Source organism: Panthera uncia, chromosome F1, assembly GCF_023721935.1.
Source record: "Panthera uncia isolate 11264 chromosome F1, Puncia_PCG_1.0, whole genome shotgun sequence".
NCBI lineage: Eukaryota > Metazoa > Chordata > Mammalia > Carnivora > Felidae > Panthera > Panthera uncia.
The window spans coordinates 52,036,404-52,063,943 of NC_064813.1; the positions used below are offsets into that span (position 1 = coordinate 52,036,404).

General features: G+C 37.6%; 1 protein-coding gene across 1 annotated transcript in view; it reads right to left on the reverse strand.

Moving 5' to 3' along the window:
- The window catches only part of USH2A (usherin), a 733,950-nt gene that overhangs the window by 219,594 nt on the left and 486,816 nt on the right, over window positions 1-27,540 (reverse strand). The window contains exons 41-43 of the mRNA XM_049634559.1: window positions 17,272-17,606; window positions 16,260-16,382; window positions 6,279-6,442 (exon numbers count right to left, since the gene is read on the reverse strand). Of these exons, the coding sequence (XP_049490516.1) occupies window positions 6,279-6,442; window positions 16,260-16,382; window positions 17,272-17,606 (622 nt within the window). The remainder of the gene's footprint in view (window positions 1-6,278; window positions 6,443-16,259; window positions 16,383-17,271; window positions 17,607-27,540) is intronic.

Here is a 27,540-nt window from a genome sequence, read left to right on the forward strand (position 1 = left end):
GATATTCTAATCCTATTTTGTGCAACGCATATTTTATAGAACACATAAATTTATCTGAGTAAAGGTGTTGCTCTAACTGTAGCATATCAATCAGGTCAATCTCAGTGAACTGAAGAAGAAGGTCATAACCTCTGGACACAATTTTTGTTATTAAATGCCATTTTGGGTGGCAATCTGTATGGGTTGGCCAGAAATGTGGTCTTAGGGGCACCTGGGTGGCTCAGTCGATCAAGTGTCTGACTCTTGGTTTTGGCTCAGGTCATGATCTCACAGTTCAAGAGATCGAGCCCTGCACTGGGCTCTGTGCTGACAGCACCGAGCCTGCCTGGGATTCTCTCTCCTTCTCTCTCTCTGCCCCTGTTCATGCTCTCTCTTCCTCTCTAAAAATAAATAAATAAGCTTAAAAAAATTGGTCTTAGCTGTAGCAGATTCTCAAATATACAACAATCTCCTCTCTTTTGTAGTAGATTCCTAAATAATTTTAAAGCAGCTGTTAGGTGGGCTAGTTGAAAGTCCTCCTGCAAAAGCACTTAGATTATTCTCTTTAATGCTGGTGGATTCTTTTTAAAGATTATTGTTAATATCAATTATTATCCTCTAGATTTTTAGTATCTAAACTAGGGTCAGCCAATGATAGTCTCTGGGCAAAATCTGGCCTATAGGCCAAATCTGTTTATATATAACCTGCAAACTAAAAATGGTTTTTACATTTTTAAACGGTTGGGGGGACAATCAAAAGAAGAATAGTATTTTGTGACATGTGAAAATTATATGAAAATGTTATTTCAGTGTCCATAATAAACTGTTACTGGCACACAGCCATGCTTGTTTAAGTGTTGTCTATTGCTGCTTTAGCGCTACAATGGCAAAGTTGAGCAGTTACAACACAGGCTGTCTGTAGCCTGCAAAGCCTAAAGTATTTACTATCTGGCTTTTTCAAAAATGTCTGTGATCTGACCTAGGGCAATTGCAGTAAACCACTCCATTCTATAGGTGTCCAAATTTGTCTTTCATTGAATTCTTCAGCCACATTTCTCATTAGCAGGTGCATTGGGAGATAATGTCCAAATTTAAAAATTTGGTGGGATTCCATTAAGGTTATATTATAATAGAAGTGTCTTGCTCATAGATTCTCAAATTAGTGTCCAATTTCCCACATTCTATGGTTCAGAGCTCTGGGTCATCAACTAAATACTTCTTAGAAAATGTGAGATTATCAAAACTACTTCTTGTGGGGCACCTGGCTGGCTCAGTTGGTAGAGCGTGTGACTCTTGATCTCTGGGTTGTGAGTTCAAGCCGTATGTTGGCAGTAAAGTTTACTTAATAAAAAAACAATTGTTTTTTAATCAAACTACTTCTTGAGAAAATTCTTTACTTGGACTCTGCTTGAGGGTAAAACTGGTCACATAAAGAGTTGGGAAGATCCTCTTGGCCAGTGATCCCAGCCAGGTTCCTCCTTTTTCTCAAAAAGGTATCTCGTGCTTTCTATCTAGGTGAAGCATCAATCAGAAACAAATAACTGCATTTTGGAAACCTCATGAGCTACTTTCATCTCTCATTATGTCCTAGCTCCTATCAATAGCCTGCCAGAGCAAATTGTATTTAAAGGAAATTGTATATGAGATGTGTTAATTATTCATCATTTTACATTTGGCAATGAAAACAGGATAGATAATTTCTGCTCCTTAAGTGAATTGATATGAGCAAACACAGACTGAGATAGTTATCAAAGCTGAGGTAACCAAGAAGCTCACCAATAAAGTGATTTAAATAAAATAGATGTTAATTTATAACTCACATAATAGCCCCAAGGTGAGTGAATCAGATTGTGTTCCATTTCAACAATCCAAGTTCTTTCTCTTATGGGGCTTTGGATGTCTTATGTCCATGCCTGCTGAGTTGAAACTGCGAACATTGCCATGTCTACATTCCAGTTCAGGGAAATCATGAAGAAAGAACAGATAGGCATCTGCCCAATGTTTTGTGACTATGACACAGAATGACACACAAATTTCTTTTCACATTTTATTGGCATAAACACAGACACATGGCCACAACCATGTGTCTCCAAGGCTGGTTAAGTGTAGTCGCTGGATTGACAGGCAGAGAAACACAATGGGATGGCATAGAGAAGAGAACTTTGGATGTGATCATGAGGTGAGGACTTCAAGAGCACCATGTCAGTAAAGTATAAGGGAAGAAGGTCAGGTTACAACAGGCACACAAGTGAACAAGAGGGCAGCCCACGGAAAAGGCAAACACAGCCTATTTGCTTTGATAACTGTAGTGAAGGAGGAAGAGTAAGGAACAAGGTGCACCAACAACCATGGATGCTTTTTAAAGGAGTTGACATCAGGGGCACCTGGGTGGCCCGGTCGGTTAAGCATTCATCTTTGGTTTAGGCTCAGGTCATGATCTCAAGGTTCATGAGATGGGGCCCCTCACGGGGCTTTGCACTGACAGGGTGGAACCTTTTGGGATTCCCTCCCTCCCTCTCTACCCCTCCCCTCTTCATGCTCTCTCTTTCTCTGAAAATAAATAAATAAACCAACAAAAAAAAGGGCTGACGTTGGAAATTATTGATATGTATTGCCATTCGAACAAGATAAATTCAGACAAAGTCAGAAATTCTTCTAAATTTAGGACAGTCTAAATTCTGCAAAATTTGGTGGCTTCTGACTAAGAGATCAAGATGATGAAGATGCCTTTCTTGTGGATTTAAACTTGCTCTCTTAATGGTGACACCTTCATACTTTGTGAATTTTCCAGAGAGTTTACTGAGATATTGTAATGCAGGAGTAATGTCAGCCATCACTGTACTGCCAGTGCCCAGGACAGAAAGAAGTGCTAAATAAATGTCTGTGGAAGAAAAAGGAAGGAAAGGAAAGACATAGAAAGGTAGAAGAGAAAAGGAGAAAGAGGAGAGGGCAGGTGAAAAAGAGGAAGGAGAGAGATGGAAAGGGAGGGAGATGTGGTACAAGATGTGAACACCCGAAGGTTGGGGTGAGCTTTTGATGGATGGTAAGATGAACAGCATTTGGATGATTTTTCATTCCTCTTTTTCAGTCCCTTCCTCTCTCACTACCTCCAGTGCCTTCTTGGTCTATTCTGGCCATGGGTGACCTTGTTAGTGAGGTGACCTCAGGAGATGTGCTGCCTTTCCACTGCATCCCCTCATGGGCATTTTCTTATTTGTCTGTTTATTTTAGAGTCAAAGTGTGGAGGATCTTAATAAATCACTCAGCAAATGTTCATAACCATTGAGGCAAAATGCATGAGAAATAGCTGAAAATTGATTAGTTTGAGTTTGGGAAGACTGCTTACTAACTATAATGTTGAGTGAATTACAAAGTTCCAGTTTCTATCTCATAGGGCCTTTCTGAGAATGGCATGTATAATTTAACTGAAGGTATTTTTGTATCTCTTTTTATAAAAATATGATTTTTTTCACTAATATAATTTATCTTCATGGTATTTCATTTAGGCTGAAATATTTTCTTTTATTATATCTAACAGGGATAAGAACCTCCTATCCCTATGGGGACCAGGAAGACAGAAAGCATGTGACCTGTCTGAAGCAGAAGCCATTAGTCAGTGACAATTGGTATTATTCCTCCAGCAATGCAGGAATAGTTTCACACAATCAACTGATTTTTCAAACCAATCCTCAAATCATCATCATTATGTGAGACCTTCTGATTGTTATTTTTTTAAAAATACTACAGACAAAACAGTGTAGGGGGGAGGGGGGAGTAAATGTGGCCTATGTGCTGTCAGTTTGCAACATGTACCCTAAAACTGAATTGAAGAAATGTGGGGATGCGTGTACCTCACACGATATCACATAGCGATGCAAAACTTTAAAAAATTGTTTTCAATGTTTGTTTATTTTTGAGAGAGACACAGAGACGGAGTGTGAGCTCCCAGAGGAGGGGGAGGGGGAGAGAAAACAGGAGACAGAATCTGAAGCAGGCTCCAGGCTCTGAGCCCAGCGCAGAGCTCGATGTGGGGCTCTAACTCAGGAACTATGAGATCATGACCTGAGCCGAAATTGGACGCTTAACCAACTGAGCCACCCAGGCACCCCGAGATGCAAAAGTTTAAAATGGGTGCTTCTAGAGTGTTCAATAACATTCCTGTTCATCCGTGGTTAGTAAAAATTTAGCAGAAATATACAGGTACCAAAATGGTGTGTACATAAGGAGGTGATAGTTTAGAAAGAATATGGTTTTTTAAAATACATTTTATGTTTTGGTGAAAGACAATTTTTAATAAGTAAATATTTATAAATTTATCCAGCTGACTTTCAACCCATAGTTTCCTGCCTTGTAGCATATTAAACAATGTGCCAAATGTATTCTGCGAATCAAGAAAACAACTTGCATTTAAATTACAAAAACTAGGTGGCCCTATCACCGAGGAGTGACCAGTTAATTTACTTAGGCGAGCAGGTTGCACAGAGGAAGAAAATGATAACGCAACAAGCTTTCGAAGAGCTGACCCTCTTCTGAGAGTTAACCTTTGTGCTCACAAATAGTTATCTGAAATATTTCTAAGGTATGAATGGAAATAACGGCAGATTGCATTACCTACATCCCGAAGGTCAGAGGTTCGGATTACCAAGGTAATGAAACTTCAGTGAGCTGCTGCAGATCCATTAGGTTTGTCAGTTTTTATAAGCATGCTTACTTCGGGCTCCCAATTATAACGTAAAGGACCTATATTGGCGAAAATTCAGCAGCTGGATCTTAACAGCAGTATTCAAATGTCAGATGAGGGGCAGGACATCCACCTTTATGAGCAGGCTCTTAAGATGAATCAGGTGGTGTGGGTAAAGTAGAGGAAGAGGGAGATGAGTGAAAATATATCATACATAACAATCCATCTCCAGATAAAAACTTCATATTTTTCCCAGAGGTGTCTCAGAGGGTAATCATAAGCATCAATTAACTTCCATTCTTCCATTCAAATGGTTTAAGAGATCCCAATAGAGGTGACACTGATTATTAGAAACCTGCAACCTTATAAAAACCCTAGGGTTACTTAGCGGCAACGGAGATCAACACAACCAGTACAGATTTTAATTTACAATTAATGTCGCCTAATACTGGTTTTAATTCGCAACTGATGCAACATGAAAGCAAATTCACTCAGATGTTCTCAGTGGTACAGGAAGCATGTCTTAGGCTGTAACAAAACTCAAAAGTTGAGTCAAAATCACGTGGTTGCTACTCACCAACCAGGAGTAGACTTGTATCTTTCTATGTAGATGATTACCCTGGCAGGTACAGTTTTCTTTCATAAGAGAAACATTTTAACTGGGGATTTCTAAATCAGGTATTTCTCAATATTTGGTACTACTGATACTTAGAAGAATGGTTACAATACATATTTCCATGATAAACAGGGTTGTTTTCTGTTTTTTAATATTTTTTAATGTTTATTTATTTTTGAGAAAGAGAGAGACAGAGAGACAGAGAGAGTGTGAGAGGGGGAGGGCCACAGAGAGAGGGAGGCACAGAATCTGAAGCAAGCTGGAAGTCATGGACTGCGAGATCATGACCCAGCAGAAGTCGAACCCTTAACTGAGCCACCCAGGCACCCCACGTGTTATTTTCGGATTATGATAACGGATCACTACAAATTAACAGGTTCACTATTAAATGCTACTCTATTGGCCAACTAGACCTGAAACTTCAGTTGTTGTGGTTTCTAAAAAGTGGCCGAGCAGATTAGATCCATCTGTGAGCTGTTTCAACTGCCCATAAAGGTATGTTCTCACTGGGGCCAGGGTGAACCCCCTGCATTATGGAAGCAAGTCCATTGATGACGTCCAGGCTCCATTTTCCTGTGCCAAGCTGGAATTGTGCCTACAACCAGGGTTGAAGATGATTCACTCAGAAAAATCCCTCACATTACAGCAATGCTACTCAGTGGTTCTTGCTAATAAGTGAGGAGTTACAAGATGGAGGGCAGAGCTTTTTTTAGGAAAGTGCACAATATTGCACTGTATCAAATTAATATGCGGCCATTTCAATACAACTGGCTGGTCTGACAGAAAATACACTTCCAACCAAAAGGAATGGAAGAGGTAGAGAAGCCCCAGGAAGGATGTAGAAGCAGGGAGAGAGAGTCTGACTCTGAAGAACAGCGCAGAAATCTCGGCTTTTTGCTGTGTGTGTGTGTGTGTGTGTGTGTGTGTTTAACATGTCTATTTTAAATTCATTTTTGGTACTAATACATTAAGGGGAAAGAAAGGCATGAGAAGCTTACTTACTTGGTTTAGCCCATGTCACGTCTATGGCTGTGTGGTTAAGAACATTTGCAGTGAGATTGGCTCCCCTCTCTGGAAGACCAGCTAATGTCGTCACGGTAGCTGGTTGGCTTGGTGTAAAACCCACGCCGTTGTGTACAAAGACCTTATACTCGTACGTTGTAAACCTAAAAGGTTGTTTTTTAAAAGGTCATTATAAATTTCTCTTTTACAGCAAACAAAACACATAATTTTCTTTTTCCTCACAGAATACAGGATTTCCTTCAAAATGCACAATTTTCTGTTTCCCCTAAAAAATAGAATTATCTTCCTTTTCCTCCCTACACAAAGGCATATCACTGTTTTTGTAACTCTGGAGCCTTCACCAGAGTGTCAGGAAAAATATTTTATTAGGAATGCTAAAGCAAATACCCACTGTTTAAAACAAATGCAGCTTATCATTTTCTCATTCTTATTGTTTTCAGAAGTGGTAAGGATTACAGCTCAATTCAAGATGCAATTACAAATCTGGCAACCTGCCAGCTTTCTATCTGAATTTGATCCAGAGAGTTTTATGCTCTTCTTTTGGGGAAACTCATCCATTTTCAAATATCAGAATCCCTCATCACCGTTTTCTTCCTGTACCTATACTTTCTCCCCATAATCTCATTGGAAGATAGATAAACCCCTAAATTAAATCGTAACTGTGACCAAAGTGTACAACATTCTCCCGCGGAGAGTTTTGCTATAGCGAGCTGTATTTTGCAATCGTGTGAACATATTTCCTTGAGTCAGTACAGTGGAAGCTGAATATTGCTTTGCAGAAGGAGCAAAGTGGGTACTGGGTATGGAAATGTCATATGATGAATATTTCCCAAGTCATATACGAAATCAATGATTGAGTAAAGCCATCAATTCTTTATCCTTTTTGGTTCTTACAGGCAGAAGACTATCATGCTCTCTTTGTTTGGTTCAAAACCGCCCAGATAGGAAGATGTTATTTCTAGACACAGTCATATGTTATTTATAGACCCCGTCTGGACAATAGCTTGGATCGGGAAACTTGCTTAAACGTGTTGCATGACACATAACTATTCCCGGAGCCATCCAGTACTCAGGACGAGTGCTGGCTTCAGATCATCGTCACCTTATTTGGGTTTCCCACATCATCCAGGATGCCTTGTATCCAATGTGGGGCCTGTGGAATTTGTCTCCGTGAGTCACAACTTATCAGGCATGACAAAGAGTGGACGCCATTTGCAGGATTCTGCAAAATAACTGTCGGGATTCTCCCAGCATTTTGCTCCCACCTTTGTAGAGGTCTGTTTGTCTCATCTCACTCACAGCCCAAAGACATGGGGCTCTGCCTCAGCCACATGGAACGTGTTGCTCTGCTGTAGTGACAGGAAAGGGCTTCGGGATTTCTTGGAAGCTGTTTATCTGTTTTCCCCAAATAAGTACTAGCATCAGATTTCTACATTTGTCTGTTTTACCCTTTCTCCTCATGTTTTTCTTTCCTTTTTCTCTGCTGTGTAAGCTGTAATGTGTTGAATTGTGTCCCCCCTCAAAATATGTTTAAGTCGTAACCCCTGGTACCTGTGAGCTGAACTTAGGTGGAAATAGGATTTTTGCAGATGTAATCAAGTTGAGGTCTTACTAGATTTGGGAGAGCCCTAAATTCAACTGACTGATGTCTTTATAAGAGAAAACAGAGGAAATTTTTGATAAGGAGACACATAGGGGGACACACAGAGAGAAGAAGGCCATGTGAAGTGGGGGCAGAAATTAAAGTTATACGGTCACAAGCAAAGGAACAACTGGGACGACCAGAAGTTGGAAAAAGCGAGGAACAATTTTTCCTCGGAGACTGGAGGGAGCATAGCTCTGACAACACCTTGAGTTTAGATTCTTAGCTTCCAGAAATGTGAGAGAATAAATTTCTGTTGTTTTATGCCACCCAGTCTGTTTCTGGCTACCCCAGGAAACTAATGCAAATGCTTTCAGCAAGTGCCAAATAGTTGACTGGACCAAGACAATTGGAAAGATAATAATAACCTTTACTTAGTAGTCAATTTGTTTCAGGAATTTTCCACATGCATTAACTCACTACCTCACAATTACCGCATAAGGTGCTATTATGACAACTATTTTGAAAATGAGGAAAATAAAGCTCAAAGAGTTAAATCACTTGCCCAATTTGTCAAGCTGGTGAGACAGTGCAGATTCAAGCCCAGCAGTCTGATTCTAGAGCCTGCTCTTTTAGCCATGATGCTATGCTGCCAACATAATAATGATGGTGATAATAATAGCAATAATAATCTTAAGGATAATCTGATCTGTCAATACTTGGATGATGTCATATGACTGGGGCTTGACCTTTGAGTTATTTTTCTGGCAGTGGGGATAGATTTTTGCTTAGGTATCCAAACAGTCTCACCAAATTTCCTCTGTAACCACCAGTATGAATTTGAAGGATGGTGAGTTGGGGTTAAGAGGGTAGCAAGTCTGTGACAAAAGAATGAAACAAAAGCTAATGGCTCACATGGGAATTGAACCAGCGACCTTGGCTTCATTAGCTCTCTCCCTGAGTGAAATACTTTTAATTGTGTTTTACTTCATAAAATGGCTTAAAACAAATTTAGCTAGAGGCTGGATGCCTAATCTTCCCTCCTACAATATTTGAATTTTTCTTCCACATGTCTGTGCTATTATTCATTTAGTAATCTTTATGGCTTTAAATGGATACCATTTGTGTGATTCTTTTCTGCAAGTGGAATTAATATCATCAGGTGAATAAGTGATAAATTGTAAAAAATTCTGTAGGGCCTCAGTTTGTCATGTGACAATTTAAGCTATTTCATTATAATTCAGGTGTGGTAAAATACATGCTTTATATCTACACAGCAGAAATTGAGGCCATATAGATATATGTAACTGAAAAGTCCTGTTTGCAAAGCAGTATTTAGAATTTTTGAGTGAGACCTGACTCTAACTCAAATAATAAAAAACCTGCTCCATCTTTGAGGTAAGAAAACTAAGACTCTGAGAAGTTAAGTGGCTTTGCCTGAGGTTATACCATTAGTTAAGATGACTGAGAAAGCTGTACTCTCCTCAATTTCTAATATTAAATTCTTTCCACTATTTATTATTTTATTTAATTGAGAAATCAATAGGCATTTGACTTGAAGTTCATGCATTTGTCTTTTGCATTTTCTTTAACTTTCACGGTTAAGTTAAAATTTTCAGGATATAAGATCTTGGATTCTCTTACATGGAATACTAAAATACACTGTTTCCATTGGCATCCCAAACCTAATCTTTATGTTAGTTAATATAGATACGACTACGTGGGTCAGTTTATATTTTATCTCTTCGTGTCAAAAAAGAATGTATATATTAGTGTGCTTAAAGTGGTATTTTTTCATCTACTCAAGGTGTGTTATTTTTTAGATGGACCTACGTGTTGATTATTAACATCACACGCGATATGCCATTTCGTTAATAATAAGAGAATACTTATAAAAGAAAAAATGTTAGATGGATTGACATCATATACTCATGCAAAACATATGCATATCAACCAATTTCTTCTCCAAATACTAATCGTGTTCTCTAGGTATGTCTTGAAAAATGTACCATTTGAAACCCTGTAGCAAACAGCTTTTGACATCTGCAAAGTGAATGAACACTTAGAGTCTATCTGTAGCCAGTAAAACCAACTGTTTGGGGTCAACTTAGGATGACTGGGCTATTACAATGGTTATTCTCTAGGGGCGCCTGGATGTCTCAGTCGGTTAAGTGCCCAACTTCAGCTCAGGTCAAGATCTCATCGTTTGTGGGTTCGAGCCCTGGGTCTGGCTCTGTGCTGACAGCTTAGAGCCCGCTTCAGATTCTGTGTCTCCTTCTCTCTCTGCCCCTCCACCACTCATGCTCTTGTCTCTCTCAAAAAATAAATGAACATCGAAAAAATTAAAAAAAAAAACCAATAGTTATTCTGTAAATCACTAATTTGTTTGAGACCATCCTCAAGCCCCTCCCTTCACCAAAGAAAACAGAAAATAGAAAACCTTGTTGTGTTGTACAAATGACTATGGTATTTTTCCTTGTAAAAGATAATTTATATTAAAAACTTATTTATGGAACAGTACTCATTTCAAGGTTCAGTTGTTATTACTCAAGTGAATTAGAAGGTTAGGTTCTGTTCAAATGCTGAAGCTTTTATGACCCCAGGAATCTGTTTATTTACAGAGTAGAAAATTGCATAAGTGAACGAATGGATATTTCATAGTTACTAAGGCATTCGGTCTCATAACTTTCAGGTCATATATAATTTGGTAGATTAGTGTCACAAAAACCTATCTGTCCAATAGAGAAATAAGCCCTACAGAAACTTTGGCAAGATGTTTCTTTTACACATTATACTGGTCTCTCTTGTTTGGTACATCATTTCGTTTATTCATTCATTTGTTCATTCATTCAGGAGTATCTGTTGAACACTCACAACATCCTAGGTGCTAACCATCATAACAAATGTCATATCTGTTCTCCTGGAGTACGTATGCTTTACAGAAATATATTTTTAAGTGAAACCCCTAAAAATATTTTCATTGATTCCTTTCTCTTCAAACGTGTGTCAGAGAGAACATCTAATCTAACCTTGTCCAGTCAGGACGTCTTCATAGAGGAGGTAACATTTGGGTTAGGTGTTGATGACAAGCACCATACTGTCCAGTGGAGACATGTGTCTAGTGGGAAGAATTATTCCATGGCAAAACGTGTGGAGGCTTGTATCTTGAAAGGGTCTGATGTGTTTTTGTAACCAATAAAATTCTTCAGTGCAGCCACAGAATGCCTCAGGTCGTTTTCATCAGAATTAAAAATGTGTCAACATTATTGATGTCCTAACAGAATTCATGTGTCAATATTGTCACCAGTATAAATCATGCTTCTGAAAATGCAAGCTATTCAGCCGCTTCTCCCACTAACTCTCTTCATATCTGCCACAAGCCAATGGATGCTCCAGTGCGGCATCACACGTGGGGGGATTATAGAAGCCAGCCGGCTGTTCCTTACATCCCCAAATCCTTTGTGGGGATGAACAAGTAAACCAATGAAAACGCGACACCGTTTCTACTGCTGAAATCTGCAGTTATTTGAGTATCTCAATGATGGTATCTACCTTTTCTTTATACCACTTGTGTGCTGTTTCTAAAAATGCTACTGAAGATTTCTTCTTTTGATATTGAAGAGTAATGCTTATCACCCTTGGAAGTTTTCATAATATGGTACTTTCTAGGTTGTGAAGGCAAGTTGCAGCTCTCATCTCAAGAGCCCATCTATATTTATGCTACAGAATGCCACACCTAAAATAATTATACTGTAATTTCTGGCTTTGTTGTACTATGCCATCATGTTAGAAGGAAATGCAAAGAAACCAGAATTTTTTTGTTTGTTTTTGAATAAAATATTAGGGGAAAAAATTCCTAGGACGAAATGCATTCTTCCGCATTTGGAGGCTCATTTTTCATGAGGAAAGGTTTCATATGATGGCACTTGGAAAAAGATAGCTTGAGGTAAATTTAGAACAATGAAAAAAAAATCTCAATGAGAAATGCACCGTGAGTCTAGTACTGTAATGTCAATGTGAAAGAGACACATAGTTGCTCATTTTGAATCAGGTACCTTGCTATGAGATTGCACACCAATACTCAGAAGTCGACTTTCATTCTGAGAGTCAACATGGACTCACATTTTGATATTAACAAAGAAAATAATAGGCTCTACCTCATGTTAGTATGCATGGGAGAAGAGTCTTCTTCCTCTCACCCTCTGTGTGTACAAAGTTAATTTTTACTTAACAGCTGCAGCTTAAACATACACTTACACTACAGAAACAGGTGCCATGGAACCGGCCCAATCTTTCCACATTAGCAAAGCAGGACCTGTCAGCTATGTACACTTGATCTTATTGTGAAGGAGGGGAATGAAAAGTACATTCTTTAGAATATTATCCCCTAGAACCTACACCCTCTTTTAGGGCTTGAAACATTTCATTTTGGAAGGTTTCAAAAAATTAGAAACTACGTCAGTAAAATAGAAACTTAGATTTTGTGGTATATTTAGCCAAAGAATTTAATTTTAAAACACTCGAGTCCAACCGTTCTTTGAAAATAAGATGAATATTTAATTTTGAATACTTTCATTTAAAGATAAGTCAGTTAGTGGATCCTTGAGGAGTCACACGGAGGCCTCTTTTCTGACTGTCATTGTGAAAGAAAACAGACATTTATAAATAATATAAAGGAACAGGAGTTAGAACATACCACCCTTTATAAACTTAATCACAGCTAAGTTATTATAATCTACAAGTCATAATCTGTTACTTCTTATAACTTGTTCTTCCTACATCAAATCCAAAACAAAAAAGGAGGGCATGCCATCACTGTGTTCTTGGTAGTTTTGTTTGATCACTCAGAAAACAAGGCACTGCAAATCATGAGCGTGGGTTGATGCTAACAGTGAAGGAGGTCGCTGCCCCCTTTAAACCCTGTCGGGCTCACCTCAGCAGCATCAGATGATAACAGCATGTTTACCAGGCTTTCCAAGTGATGAAAATGTCAGGGAATCCGAAGTTATGGTTCCCCCAACAACCATAACTTGGCTGTTTTGCACTATTAAGGAAGGAAAGTTAGAAACTGACATGTCATATAAGCCTAGAGTTACTTGAGTCTGTCTACACAGAGCAAAATTCAATAATGAGGCAACTTGGATGTGTAAGTCAGACAAAATCACCCCTTACCCAAGATGATCATAAGAACAAAAGAATTTTTGTTTCAACTAAATTATCTAGGTAGTTAGCTCCAAATATTCCATTTGGTACATGGAGATATAAAGGAAAAAAAAAACCTACCAGAATGATTTGAATTTCAGAATATAATAACAATTTAGATAATTGCTATGCTTTCTATAGATCACACACACGTAGCTAACCAGAATATACCACTGACCAAGGGAATTGACCTTAATTTATATTTACACTCACAGATACATCCATAAAGGGATGCCCAGTGAACCTCAAGTTAATTTTACTTTTTATATCAAGAGAAGGTCCATTTTTAAAGCTGATTCTAGATGTAGCTATGGTGATATCAGGTCAAGTTGGGAAGAAACACTTCAATGTTCCACTTATTTATGTATATGTAAGGTAAGAAGGAAATAAGGAATGGTGGAGTCTGAGGTGAATAGGAAATTTCATATTCTTCGTAAAGGCATTAGAATTCAATTATGCCCCCCACCCTAAAAACAGCCAGCCAAACAAGTCAGCAAGACAAATCAAAGCCAAAGGGTGGGGTCATTGAAGAGCTGCTAGACAGGTGTGTAACAAAGTGAGCTGAGGGCTCAGGTCCTCCCCTCTGCGATCTGAGAGGCTGCTAGTTTACCAGCAGGGGTGATGAACCCTGACTGCCAGCGGTCAAGGTGGGTAATGGCGACATCTACCAAAAAAGATCACTTCTTAACAGCAAAACAGTCACAGCCCATAGTGCCCACCAGTGGACTAATTTCCAGTTTTCTCTCAGAGTTTTGAGAGAACCCTCCATGGGCTAAAGGGGCCTCTAGCTTTGTTTGGACTTATAAAGGATATAAGGCTAAAAAAAAAAATTTTCTCATAATGTGAAGACACACACCATTTATTTTTAATATTAAAAAGAAATGCATATTGTTTCTTATCACAAGCTGCTTACATGGGTCATATCAATTATTTGAATAAAAAAGAATTTTTTTTTGCTAGTCCTAGCAGAAAACAAAACAAAACAAAACAAAACAAAACACAGAACAAAAAACCCTTGACATTTAGCATTATGAGGCTAGTCAAAATACCTCCTCAGCACATTGGTTAGATGTATACTTCCCTTCTAGAAGCAGCTGTCAACAAAGTGGTTATGTCACCTTATGTTTCACTTTAATTTGTGGAGATTTAACTATATTTCTTTTCTTAAATCTTAGATTTGGACCTCTCATTAAAAATTCTTAAAGGCATCACTAAATTCAATAATAAATGTTTGACTTTGGTCCAATTCTTTAATAAGTTTTCATTTCTTCTATAAAGAAACATTAACTTTCTGAGATTTATTCTCTTTTTCAGATGAACATCTCATGGCTAAACATCTGACTATAATGTTAAATAGTCAAGTCCTATTTATATTGGAAAATGCTATATTTAAGGCACTTAGAGTTCACAGGTCATAGAAAGCTACTTTTCTATATGATTTCCCTAGGTAGTGTTGGTGACTATGCAGTTAACTGAGATGAAAGCAATTAATACGTGTACAGCCATGTCTATGATGTGTTTTCCTCCACTAGAGTGTGAGGTCTTTGAGGGCAAGAGTTATGCTGAATTCACTTTTGTTTCTCATCCCCGTGCCTTTCAGCATATAGTAAGCAAGAAGAAATAATTACAGAACGATGTTGGGTTAAGTGAATAATGAACCCAAAATAGTGGAGAATAGTCTAGTGACCATGATGATTGAGGTGGACTTACAAACATGGCAATTTCCTGGGGTTCACTCTATTGCTTCATCAGATTTACATATTGCTTCCCCCCAAGAACCTTAGAATATCTGTAAGGTTTTCCCCACCACAATCCTTTAAGATGGGCAGGGGATTTTCCTTGGTTTTATCCATTCCCCAAAGATAATAACACTACAATTAATATTCCTAAGGCACAGAGAAATGAAATAACTCACTATTTACTGAGTTACTGTCTTCTTTCATTTAATAACCATCCGAGGGCCCACCACGTGCCGGGCAGGATGCTAGGGACTGAGGGTACGGGGGTCACCAAGAGAAAACCCTGCCTCACGGTGGATCTGACGATATAGTGGGGTGTCCAGCCAAACAGCCAGGCCAGTACATTACAGTGACAATAGTGATATATGAGGGCGTTTGAGGGATACCTGAAAGGGGCAGCTGAGTCAGACCAGCAAGAGTGGGCAGGGAAGCCCACTTTCAGACCAAGATGTGAAGGGTAATCTAGTCAGACAAAAGGGAGAGGACGGCAATGGGGGGGAAGGTGAGTTAGCAAGTGGTCCATGTCAGAGGCACTGGAAGTGATGTTCATGAGGCTGGAAGGGAGCCCAGGTGGGGAAGGGGGGCGGGGGAGGCAAGGCCAGAGCTGTAAACAGAGTTCAGGGTAGAGCTAGTCAATGGGGCATCCAGGAAAATGATTAAGCTGATAGAAAAGTTATTAAAAAAATGTATATGAAAAGTGTTCATAAAATCATATTCGCGGGTTTTTTTTGTTGTTGTTTTGCTTTTGTTTTTCTTCTGCATCTGATTGCATTGCTTAGACTCAGCAAAGCTGAGAACTCATTTAATCCCATCCAATCTCCTCATTTTATAGACAACAAAAGTTAAGCCCAGAGAAAGTAGGTGACTTGCATAAGGTCACAAACCTGGCTCTCCAGCTCAGGGTGACACAGACCCAGATCTGCGGTTCCTCCCACGCACTGCTCTCTGCTGACATTGCCTATTTGCCTGTTTCCTGGTTCCTTCGAACCCTCGGTTGAATTCTTCCGAGTCCCAGGTGTGCTAAGTAAATAATTTTTGTGTGGACTGAATCGATTATAACAATTATTTTCCAGAAGTTATAGTAAACATGTTGTCAGTGCCCAGTCATTCCCCCCGTTTCGAATATGCTTGCTATTTCCAAACTCTTCAATTAAGTTTTCATGTCTTGCTGGAGCTGTGATAAAGGCAATAGGTTAAGGCTCCAACATGTGCAAGTTCGACTTCAAAAGGCTTATTTTAAGCATACAGTTAAGATGGCAAACATTAAACATGCTGACCGTTACAGTTCGATGATTAATGCCACAGATAATAACCGAACATGTTTTATTGCACAACTGATAACATGCTCACACAATGAAGACACTAAGATACTTTGAACTATTCAACGTGCCCAAGACTAAATGCCAGCATTTGTTTTTATAGTTTTTGTAATCTCACCTGCTAAGACCCTTATCTTCATAAAACCACTGAGTTCCTGAATAAATATTGTGCCACAGATTTAAATCTTCTGGGGGATTTGATGCAAGTGGTTGCTGGATTTTACGTCTGAGAAGCTCATATCTAAAGCAAAAGACAAGCAGAAACATCAGGATTATCTCAACTAATGTTATTACCAAAATTCAGGTTGTTTCATGGTATGAGTGTCTGGGGTGTGCATGTAAACGCAAAGAAAACATCTTAATTTACAATCACCAAGTTTTTTCCAGATAGTCATTGCCTTCTAGCTCAAGATTCACATATTCAATTATTTTGAAACAATCAGCTACATTCACATTTTACTATTATCAGTAAGAATGATAACATTTTAGATTTCTTCTATTTCAGATTTGCCAAAACTTTATCGCCAGTTTCACACAAAGTAGAAATACAAAATGCTTGTAAAGGTAATGATTTCCTAAGACTTCAACCCATCAGGGCTTTATAAATAATGATAATATTATCAACTTGCTGCTCTTGGCTAAGTGTCAAGTGTAGACTGTTAAAAAGCTATTTCAGAATCACACACTTCCTTTTCATCTTATCTGTGTCCCTGACCACATTCTTTACAAGTTTCCAGATAATAACACCATGCCAAGGAACTACTGTGCTAGCTTTGGAATTTTGAGGCGTATTTGTGTAAATGTATTATTTAGAACATGCATCAAATTTGCCTAACATATAATTAAAATCTATTCTGAAAATCAAGAGAAGGATCACATCAAAGATCGTTAGACAACAGTGATGGTTGTTTCAAGGGGTTTTAGAGCTTCACAAAACTATATTTTGATTTTAATGAACTTCTATGGCTCTATATAAGTCAAGATATGCAATATGAAATTGTATTCAAGTTATGAGTGGGGACATCCAATCAGGAACTAGTTCTGCATTCGTACATGAGTAAAAGTCTCTTTCCTTCCCTCCTTGAGACAAGACCGTAATAGGATCCAAAAGCACAGTCACTTTCTCTTACCTCAAATCGGGTCCGTTTGGTCTGGATGGTGGCTGCCATGAAATCGCAACATATGATTCACTTAGTGGAATCGCCAACAACGGGTTAATGCCCTGAGGTAGGGTGGGGTGGGTGGTAACATGGGTAGGTAAACTCTCTGTGCACCCTCCTAGGTACCCGTTACCTCCTGAACAAGCCACAATGGTGACAGAATAATTAGTGAAGGGAATCAGATGAGTAATTACTTGACTTAACACTGAGGAAGTAACATTGGTTATTGTGATGTGAGGGTCGGGCATGCGGATCTCATAGCTAAGCATGTCTCCATTTTGGATGAGTGGGGGTTTCCAAGTGACCTGAAAGAAAAGATAAATTTAGAATCAGTGTGACAACACAGGAACAGAGCAAGTGAACTTCACAAGGCCTAGAATTTTGCTCTGTCTTGTTTTCACTTAAGTCACTTTCTAAATGCCTCCTTTCGACTTAGCCTTTTGCACTAGACAGTAATGAAGGGTTTGGGATCAATTAGCAGTACACCAGGAACCAAATGAAATGCTGTTTCCTGGGTTTAGCTTTTAGTCGTGATACTTTCTAGGACTGTCAGACTAATACACACCTTGGCGATTCATCTCCACTGTGGGTGTTCTAAAGGACACAGAGCACACACATGGAGAAAATTCACACATCCACATGCATCAATGGGGCAGCGGCAGGATTTGACAGTTTTCTTGTTTACAGCTCAATTAAATGAAATATCAGAACTCCCTGCTTTGCATTGTTAGTGTGTACTCTAAATATGTAACTACCCTCTTTTTCTTTCTTTCTTTTTTTCCCTTTTTGGACTGTGGGGGTGGAGGACCATTCTTTGCATTTTCTGAGGATGCACAGTTGAGTTCCTGAATCTCAAGTGTGCATAATGCAAAAAGTAAAGCAACAGCAACTTCGATTGTCAAAGACAAGAGATAAGCTTTTAAAATGGCAAGCAAAGGATGATCCTATTTAACTAACACATGGACCTCAGCATGAGAAAGAAAGAAACATTTTGTGATGGGATACTACATTGTTGAATATTCCTTTTCCTTTTTTTTTTTTTTTTTTTTTGGCTAAATTTTGTAAGGCTGTAGTGGTAACACACTCATGCTTTGAAGGTAAAAGAGCCCTAATAAAATGTACATAGGCCATTAAAAAAATCACTTTTTTACCTACTATTCTGGTTCTTCTCTCATCATTGCCTTGCAATGTTCCTTAAAGTTTAGAGTATGTATTTCATCTCTTAAATAGACTGTATGCTTCTGGATGGCAGGGCCTAAATTGTATACCCATTTAATGTCATGCACGCAGAGATGGAGTATTATATTCTTTTCCTTAGCATACAGTTATTTTGAAAATTTAAAAGACAGATTTCCACAGAGTAATATGTAATGATATTCACATTTGTAACTCTATACAAAATCAAAGTCAGAAAGAAGTAATAGAAAAATTAGAATAGAGAAGAATTGACCAACATTTTCTATCTTAAATCAAAGAGAAAACAATTTCCTCCAGAAGGAATATCACCTGAGATTTCCAGAGGGCATTCTTACTGGTAAGTGGCAGCAAAGTGGGCTCCCGCCACATGTCAGTGGGCTAGTTGCTTGCTCATTGCTGTCCTCATTTAGAATTAACAATGGCCCAATACCTACTCAGATTTTACTACATGGTTTGAAATCATTGCTAATTTGAAAAACTTCTTCTTGGAGTGGCCCACACTGTTTTCGGGTGGAAAGAAGTTTTAAATGTGTACCTTATGAGCATAGCAGATTTGTCTGGATGTAGAGAACATCAAAGAAACCTAAAGAGCAAAGGTTGTAGAAGAGACATAGGATTCTATTTGTTTTGTAGGTGCAGTGCTCTGTGGATTCAAAAAATGAGTCAAGGTCAAACTCAGGGGACTTCTTGATGCTTGTAACGTAAATGAAAAATGGAAGGGTTATGACAGCTAAATTCAACCTGACTGATACGTGGAATACCACTTTTTTTTTTGCCTCTCGAGCCAGAACATTCTGAGTTCAGGTCAAGGTTTGGCAGCACTTGAAAGAATTAAAACTTAGGAGATCGTCTGTGCAGTTGAGCTAACAGTGAATTGATTTGGAAGTTGGTATTCAGACTGAGAAAAAGCACTCATAAGATAAAACTTGAATAAGATATCCAGAAGAGATTAAAAGATTTGATGTAATGATTCTGAAGACAGTCATTTGAAGATCTTTGGGGAAAAAATCCCTATTTTATATACTATAAATGTTTACATCTGAAAATTACCTATTTTTCTCATTTAAAAACTACAGAGTTAGGAAAAAAAAAAACCTCTTTTTGACAGTAGTGAGTTGGAAGACATGAATCCACTTCTACAGAAATTTTTAGAAGGACTTTTATGTGAAGAAGACCATTGTTCTCATAGTTGGTAAGCTAACAGAAATGGTTTCTAACTTGGTTACCTTCCTGAAAATATCCCAGAACCATTATTAAAAATAAATGCATTCAAGATTTTTAAGTAGCCAGCTACCTAAATATTCTATTCTATTCTTTCCTATGCTCAAGATCACATTTACTCCAGTGCAGGCAAAAATGTATGAGACTGAAATTTTCAGTCTGCTTAATTTCCCATTTTTTTTTATGTATACATTGTCTACAGGAAGGATTATGAAATATTGTTGCATCTCAGAAAACCTAGATCAAAGAGCATGTTCCTGGCCTGAATAAACAAGAGATGCACTCTCTAAAACAAGAATTTTACACTGAAATCTTTTACATAGAATTATAGTCTCTTACTAGAAATATAATGTTTATTTCAGAGATGCCCTGACTACCATAATTATTTATTTTAGTTGAGTGGTACATAATTGTTGAGATTTCCATTTTTCTGTTTAGTTATTATTTTTCAGAAAAAAAGAACAGGTGGGTAGCTGGTTAAGTGTTTAAGGAGCAACTGACTTGAACCAACTCTTTCAGATCCCTGAAGAGTAGCTTCCCTTAAAGAATCAAGGCATCTCCAGGGTGCCTGGGTGGTTCAGGTGGTTGAGCATCTGACTCTTGATCTTGGCTCAGGTCACGATCTCATGGTTGTGGGATCGAGCCCTGCATTGGAGCCTCAGTGTGGAGCCTGCTTGAGATTCTCTCTCTCTCCCTCTGCCCCTCTCCCCTGCTCTCTCTCTAAAATAAAATAAAATAAAAAGATTAAAGTTAAAATTAAAAAAAATAATTAAGGCACCTCCAAAGATCCCTACTGTAAGCAAAAATTTATGAATGCAGGTCAGTTGATTGGCCTCTGGCCTGAAAAAGTAACACAAATGAATATTGTAACTTTCTTCCTTTTTTAACTCCATCAAACTATATTTAAGAACTTTATGAAGATTTATGAAGATTGACATAATGGGTTGAGAATGGGTTCAGAATCAATGTCCCTGATTGGTGACCCAGACTATTCAACTGAAGCTGTGAGACTTTGAGCAAAATACTTAACATATCTGAGCCTCAGTTTCCTTCACGTCTACTGTGAAGAGACCATCTTTGCCTTCATGTCTATATACAGTTGCATAATTCTAGCACTAGTTCATACAACATGTGAGTATACAAGGACCAAGGGTGTGGACCATTTGACTCCATATAGCAATTCCTCTTGACAACAGACTCCCCGGCAAAGCTTCTCTTACAGAACAAGGTGTATAATAAGTATTTGTTGAAATAAACTTAAATTTCTCTTTCAGAATATCATCCCTTTCTTTTAAACTTACATAAATTTGTACACTTTCTCTCATGGCAAGATACAAATCTAATATCTTAAATGAAAACCGACTGTTAATGTACAAATGAAAAGTTGGGTGTGGCCCTTTACCTCTGCCTCGTTCCACGACCTCTCCACGGCAGGCTACCCTCCTAAATTGAACAGGTACTATCTTGGGATATAGTGTTTCATACTTTCTGGTATGCTCAGATAAACAAAGCAAATATACCCACATATATGTAAGCTGTCTCTCTTTAATTTTTTTTTTACCAAAAAAATGTTTATTCTATTCCTACTAACCTGTAACTTAATTTTTACACTTAACAATAGACTACAGGCATATTCGTTTTTGTTTTTTGTTTTTTGCTATTACATAATACTCCTTTCATGATTGAAAACAAATTATTCACTTTTTATCCTATTGACATTTCCCTACTGCTAAAAACAATACTTTAAAATGTATATATACATATCATTGTATTTATTTTTATTGGATAGGTTAGCAAGAATTGCTATGCCAAAGGTGCATTATGTTTAAGTTTAATGATTATTGATGGATTACTTTCTGAAAGGTTGAGGTAATTCACTTTATTACAGAAAATGAAAGAAAGTGTCCATGATCTGTATCCTCAGAAACTATTAAAACTACCACTCTTTTTAGTTTCTGCTTATGTATTACTTATTATTTTACTTAGTTATTAATTATTACTTAATTATTTCTCCAATTAGTTTGCATTCTCTTTGCTTTTTTGTGAGCTATAAATATTTCCAAATATTATTGACACTTTACATATCTTCCTTCCTCTTTAAATTATCCGTATTTTATACATTATTTTCTATTGAATTGTCTTTTAATCATAAATTATTAGAAAAGTAAATTATTAGAAGTTCCTTCTATGAGACATGAATAGACACTTTTCCTTTTTTTTTAAATTTTTTTTAGTGTTTACTTATTTTTGAGAGAGAGAGAGAGTGCGAGCAAGAGAGGGGCAGAGAAAGAAGGAGACTCAGAATCCGTAACAGGCTCCAGGCTCTGAGCTGTCAGCACAGAGCCCTATGCGGGGCTCGAACCCACGAACCGTGAGACCATGACCTGAGCAGAAGTCAGACGCTTAACTGACTGAGCTACCCGGGCACCCCTGAATAGACACTTTTCCAAAGGAGACATCCAGATGGCAAACGGATATATGAAAAGAGGCTCAACATCACTCATTATCAGGGAAATATAAATCAAAACCACGTTGAGATACCATCTCATGCCAGTCAGAATGGCTAGAAGTAACACCTCAGGAAACAACATATGCTGGTGAGGTTGTGGAAAAAGGGGAACTCTCTTGCACTGTTGGTGGGAATGCAAACCGATGCAGCCGCAATTGTACCCGTAAAACAGGGTGGAGATTTCTCAAAAAAATTAAAAATAGAACTACCCTACAACCCAGCAATAGCACTACTTTTGGAATTTATCCAAATGTAACAGGAGGGTGATTCATAGGGGCACATGGACTGCAATGTTTATAGCAGTGCTAGCAACAATAGTCAAATTATGGAAAGAGTCTAAATGTCCATCAACTGATGAATGAATAAAGAAGATGTGGTGTATATATATATATATATATATATACACATATATATATACACACACACACACACACACACACACACACATACACACACACAATGGACTACTACTCGGCAATGAAAAAGATTGAAATCTTGCCATTCGCAACAACATGGATGGAAATGGAGGGTATTAAACTAAGAGAAATAAGTCAGAGAAAGACAGATACCATATGTTTTCACTCATATGTGGAATTTGAGAAACTTAACAGAAGACCATGGGGGAAGGGAAGGAAATAAGTTATGAACAGAGAAGGAGGCAAACCATAAGAGACTCTTAAATACAGAGAACAAACTGAGGGTTGATGGGGTGGGGGGTTGTGGGGGTGGGGAGGTAGGCGATGGGCATTGAGGAGGGCACTTGTTGGGATGAGCACTGGGTATTGTATATAAGTGATGACACAGGAATCTATTCCTGAAGCCAAGACTACACTGTATGTTAGTTAAATTGACAATAAATTAAAAATACATAAATAAATAAATAAATAATAAGTTCCTTCTATGTTATGGGGAAATAATCTATTATTCTATAATGTGTGTTACAGATTTTTCCCAATCTACCTCTTGGAGTTTAACTTTTTTTTTTTTTAATGTTTATTTATTTTGAGAGAGAGAGAGTGTGGTGGGGGGAGGAGGGGCAGAGACAGAGAGAGGGAAAAAGAGAGTCTCAAGCAGGTTCTGTGCTGCCAGTGCAGAGCCTGATGCAGGACTTGATTTCACAATTCGTGAGGTCATGACCTGAGCTGAAATCAAGAGTTGGTCGTTTAACTGACTGAGCCACTGAGGGACCCACTTTTTTTTTTTTTTTTTTTTGGTGAGGGGGAGTCTTATGGCTTGTAGGAAACAAATTATTTTCTAGTTAAATATAACTGTATTTTCTTTTAAGACTTCTGAGTTTCTTTCTTTCTTTGTTTTTTCTTTAGAAAGAGCCCCCTAATCTTTAAATTATATGGAATTTTTCTTATTTTTTAAGATTTCTATTTTTAATGTTAAATTTTAAATTTAATTTTAATTTACTTACGATATAATGGAAAGATCTTTTTTTTTCTTACACATGGACTGTCAGCCAGTATCATTTTTGAAGCAAACCATTATTTCCCAGTGAAATAAAATGTTTCTTCTACAATAACTCAAGTTCCCATGTATACTTGTATCTGTGTCTAAAGTCCAGTCTGCTCCAATGATCATTTGTCTATTGTTATGCCAACACCATACTATTGTCATTTAGTAGATTTATAATAAGTGTAAATACTGAAGAAGATGTCACCTCGGTATACTTTTCTTCCATAACTTTCTAGAATATTTCAACTATTTAGTCTTCTTTATATAGTTAAAGATCATTTGATCCAATTTGAAACAAAACATTATTGGCATTCTGATTTTGAATGATATTAGGTGTATATGTCAATCCTAGAAGGACTGACATGTTGTGGAATTAACTCCTTCCATTTAGGAAGACAGCACGTTCTCCATTTGTTGTAGTGAGAAGTTGAGAACAGCATGTGCTCTTGGAACCACCATGGTGGGTAAGGCGGCTCTTCTCTGTATGTAATCTTAAGCAGGTTACTTCATCTCTCAATTCTCAGTTTTCCTTCCTGTGAAATGGGGATAATAATAGTGTCTATCTGAGAGAGTTGGGTTAAGGACTAAATGAGAGCAATTCCTGGAACTTAATATGAACTCAATAAATAGTAATCATCATTATTATTTTGTTTTCTTCCATAAGATGTTATATAGAGATACATTTTATGGTTTGATTTAAGCAGACATCAAAGACTGGAATACTTCACAATTAGGTGATAATGGTGATGAAGACTCAACTCTCTTCACTTTGGGTTCTTATCAGATTTGTTTGTAAATGGGCAACATTAAGAGTACACACCCAAGTAACACAGTGAGCAGACACAATCTGGAGGGCACTGTTGCTTCTTGTGACACACACAACACAGCTGGTCCTTCAGTGGTCTGAGCCCAGCAAGGACTCTACTACATGAAGACTGAGAACTGCAGGACTGTTGTCCTTTATTCTGCTTTAGCTGTGGAAAGTGGGGCTGCACCCACGTCATCGCATTCAAGGAAGTTTGTTCATGACATCACATCATTACACAACTTAGTTATTCTTTTATTTATTTATTTATTTTGAGTAGGCTTCATGCCCAGCATGGAGCCCAACACAGGACTTGAACTCACGACTCTGAGATCAAGACCTAAGCTGAGATCGAGAGTTGGATGTTTAAATGACTGAGCCACCCACGTGCCCCACAACTTAGTTATTTTTATGTTTTTTTTATTAGTCCTGTATCATACTCAAGACTTAGTGAGTGCAGCAATCTCATAAATCTTTTGCTCTTACAAAGTGAAAAGAATTGTGTCTTAATCACCAGCATTCTTATAAGTCAACTTTATCATAATCTGATTTTACATTGAAGTTTTGCTAGAAATGGCTGCTGAACTTTACAAATCCTTTTTCTGTATCTATTGATAAAAAATATATGATCTTTTTTCTTTGATTAGTTGATTAAGAAGTATGTTGATAGATGCCCTGATTTTGAACCATTCTGACGTTTTTGGAGTCAAGCCAAATTTGTCCTGGCGTGCCATTCTTTTAATATATTCCTTAATTCAATTTGCTAATATTTTATTGAGAAGTTTTGGATGTATATTCATATATGAAATTAATCTATAGGTTACTGAACTATCTATTTCAAGTATTGGTACAGCATTTACCAACTTTATAAAATGCCATAAATGTTCTTAAGTGATTAAATACCAAATAAAAGTGCATGGTTTTCATTTTTTAAATAATTTTTAAAAAATGTTTATTTATTTTGAGAGAGAGAGAGAGAGTGAGTGTGTGTGCATGAGTGAGGGCAGGGCAGAGAGAGAGAGAAACTCAAGCAGGCTCCACCCTGTCTGTGTGTAGCCAACTCAGGGCTCCGTCTCATGAATGGTGAGATCATGACGTGAGCCAAAATCAAAGAGGCTGACGCTTAACCAACTGAGCCACCCGGGCATCCCTAACAGCTTTCACTTTTTCAGATGACCTCTGTGACATCATATATTATTTCTTTTCTTTATAATCAAACAATCAAATACAATGTTAAGAATTTAATTTTGGGGGTGCCTGGATGGCTCAGTAAGTTAAATGTCCGACTCCTGATTTCAGCTCAGGTCATGATCTCACAGTCATGGGATCGAGCCCCATGTCTGTCTCAGAATGGAACATGGACCCTGCTTGGGATGCTCTCTCTCTCTCTCTCTCTCTCTCTCTCTCTCTCTCTTACTCTCTCCCCTTCCTCACTTGCACACACGCTGTCTCAAGATACATAAATAAACGTAAAAAATATGATTTTGATATGCAGTGTGGTCTACAATTTTCTCTTCTCTAAGCTCGAATCTATGCCAAGTCATACCACACCTTTTTACACTTATTACTATGTTACCTTGTTTTCTAGTTGGCTGAAGTAGGTGGAGTTTCCCTTGCTTTTCTGGTTAGACCGTGACTTCTCACTGGCAGCACGGTGTAGCAGTGAACAGAACACGTGGCACAACACGGCAAGAACTAAGGAGAAATACCAATCCATTCCTGTTCTACCCCATCCTATAGGCTGGTGTTCTTTCTTCTTAATCTGTTTTTTTTTTTTTTTTCCTTCTCCTAAGTCCTTGTCACTCTGGGAATGCCAATATTTATTTGTGTAGTTCTGTCTAAAATGCAAGCTCCGTGATAGTAGGGATTCTGTTTTGGTCTCTGGTGTATTCTCAGTACTAAAATAGGCACTCATGCAGGTGCGTTATTGCTCAATAAATGTTAGCAGAATTGAAGCTATTATTAGTGCTGTTGCTGTTGGTATTATCAAAAATTTCTTTCACCTAATACTCAGAATGACTCTCCGTGGTAAATGGTGAATGAATTTTTTAACCAGTGTACTAATGACGATACTTCTCATTAAGATTTTATGTATATGCCATTTTAACTTTTAAATATATTTTACACAAAGAAATCACTGTATTGCAGTCACATGCCTTTGTGTACCAGATAAGCCACATCACCAGAAGATGTACTTTGGCAATCTTAAGATCTTCCTGAATATAATGTGAGTCGATAATACTGAAGCACAAATATGTCGTTTTAATATTTAAATACATATCATTCTATACTAGATTTAGTCGACTATTCCTAAAGCATCTCTTCATGGTTACCTTTTGATTTTCTAGTTGCAAATAAAATGAGAATTAATAAAAGGTGTGATTTTTTTTTAATTAGCATTAATATGCAGTGGCCATATATTTCAGGTACCTATATAGAGACTTTTAGATTCCTGACCTGGTCAGCGTGAGCCTGGGAAATTCAGCTTCCTAGCCAAGCTAAATAAATTTAACTCTAACAAGTGGACAAGCCATGTACGTTATTCCATTCCTGGATAAGGTTACAAAATCAAAAGTTGGAATAAAAAAGAAAGGAAGAAGAAAAAGCCAGGCCATTAGTTTTGGATACCTTTGATCATTATCTACATACGCTGAATCAAGTAGCCTTGTGCATGGACACATTATTCTTCAGAAAATATTTGTTCTTTTTAAAGATCTGACTAGTTATTAAACTTTTGTTATAAAGAATCCAGAAAAACGTCCATTTCATAGCTTTGCCTTTGAGAAGGGACAGTGTTTATGTTGCATTATATTGATTGGTAATGCTACTGACATCGTGCAAAATTCCCTCAGGATTGTAACAAAAAGTTGTTTCTGGAATGATTAATAACTCTAGGTTTGTTTGGGATTTTGTTTTGTTGTCTTGTTTTTCTTTTGAATGAAGAACAACTCTTAAGGTTGCTCAATTCATATGAGAAACATAGTATATCATATGCTTCAAATTAATTTCCTTTTTAGCGTATTATCAACAGAATTCTACACACATT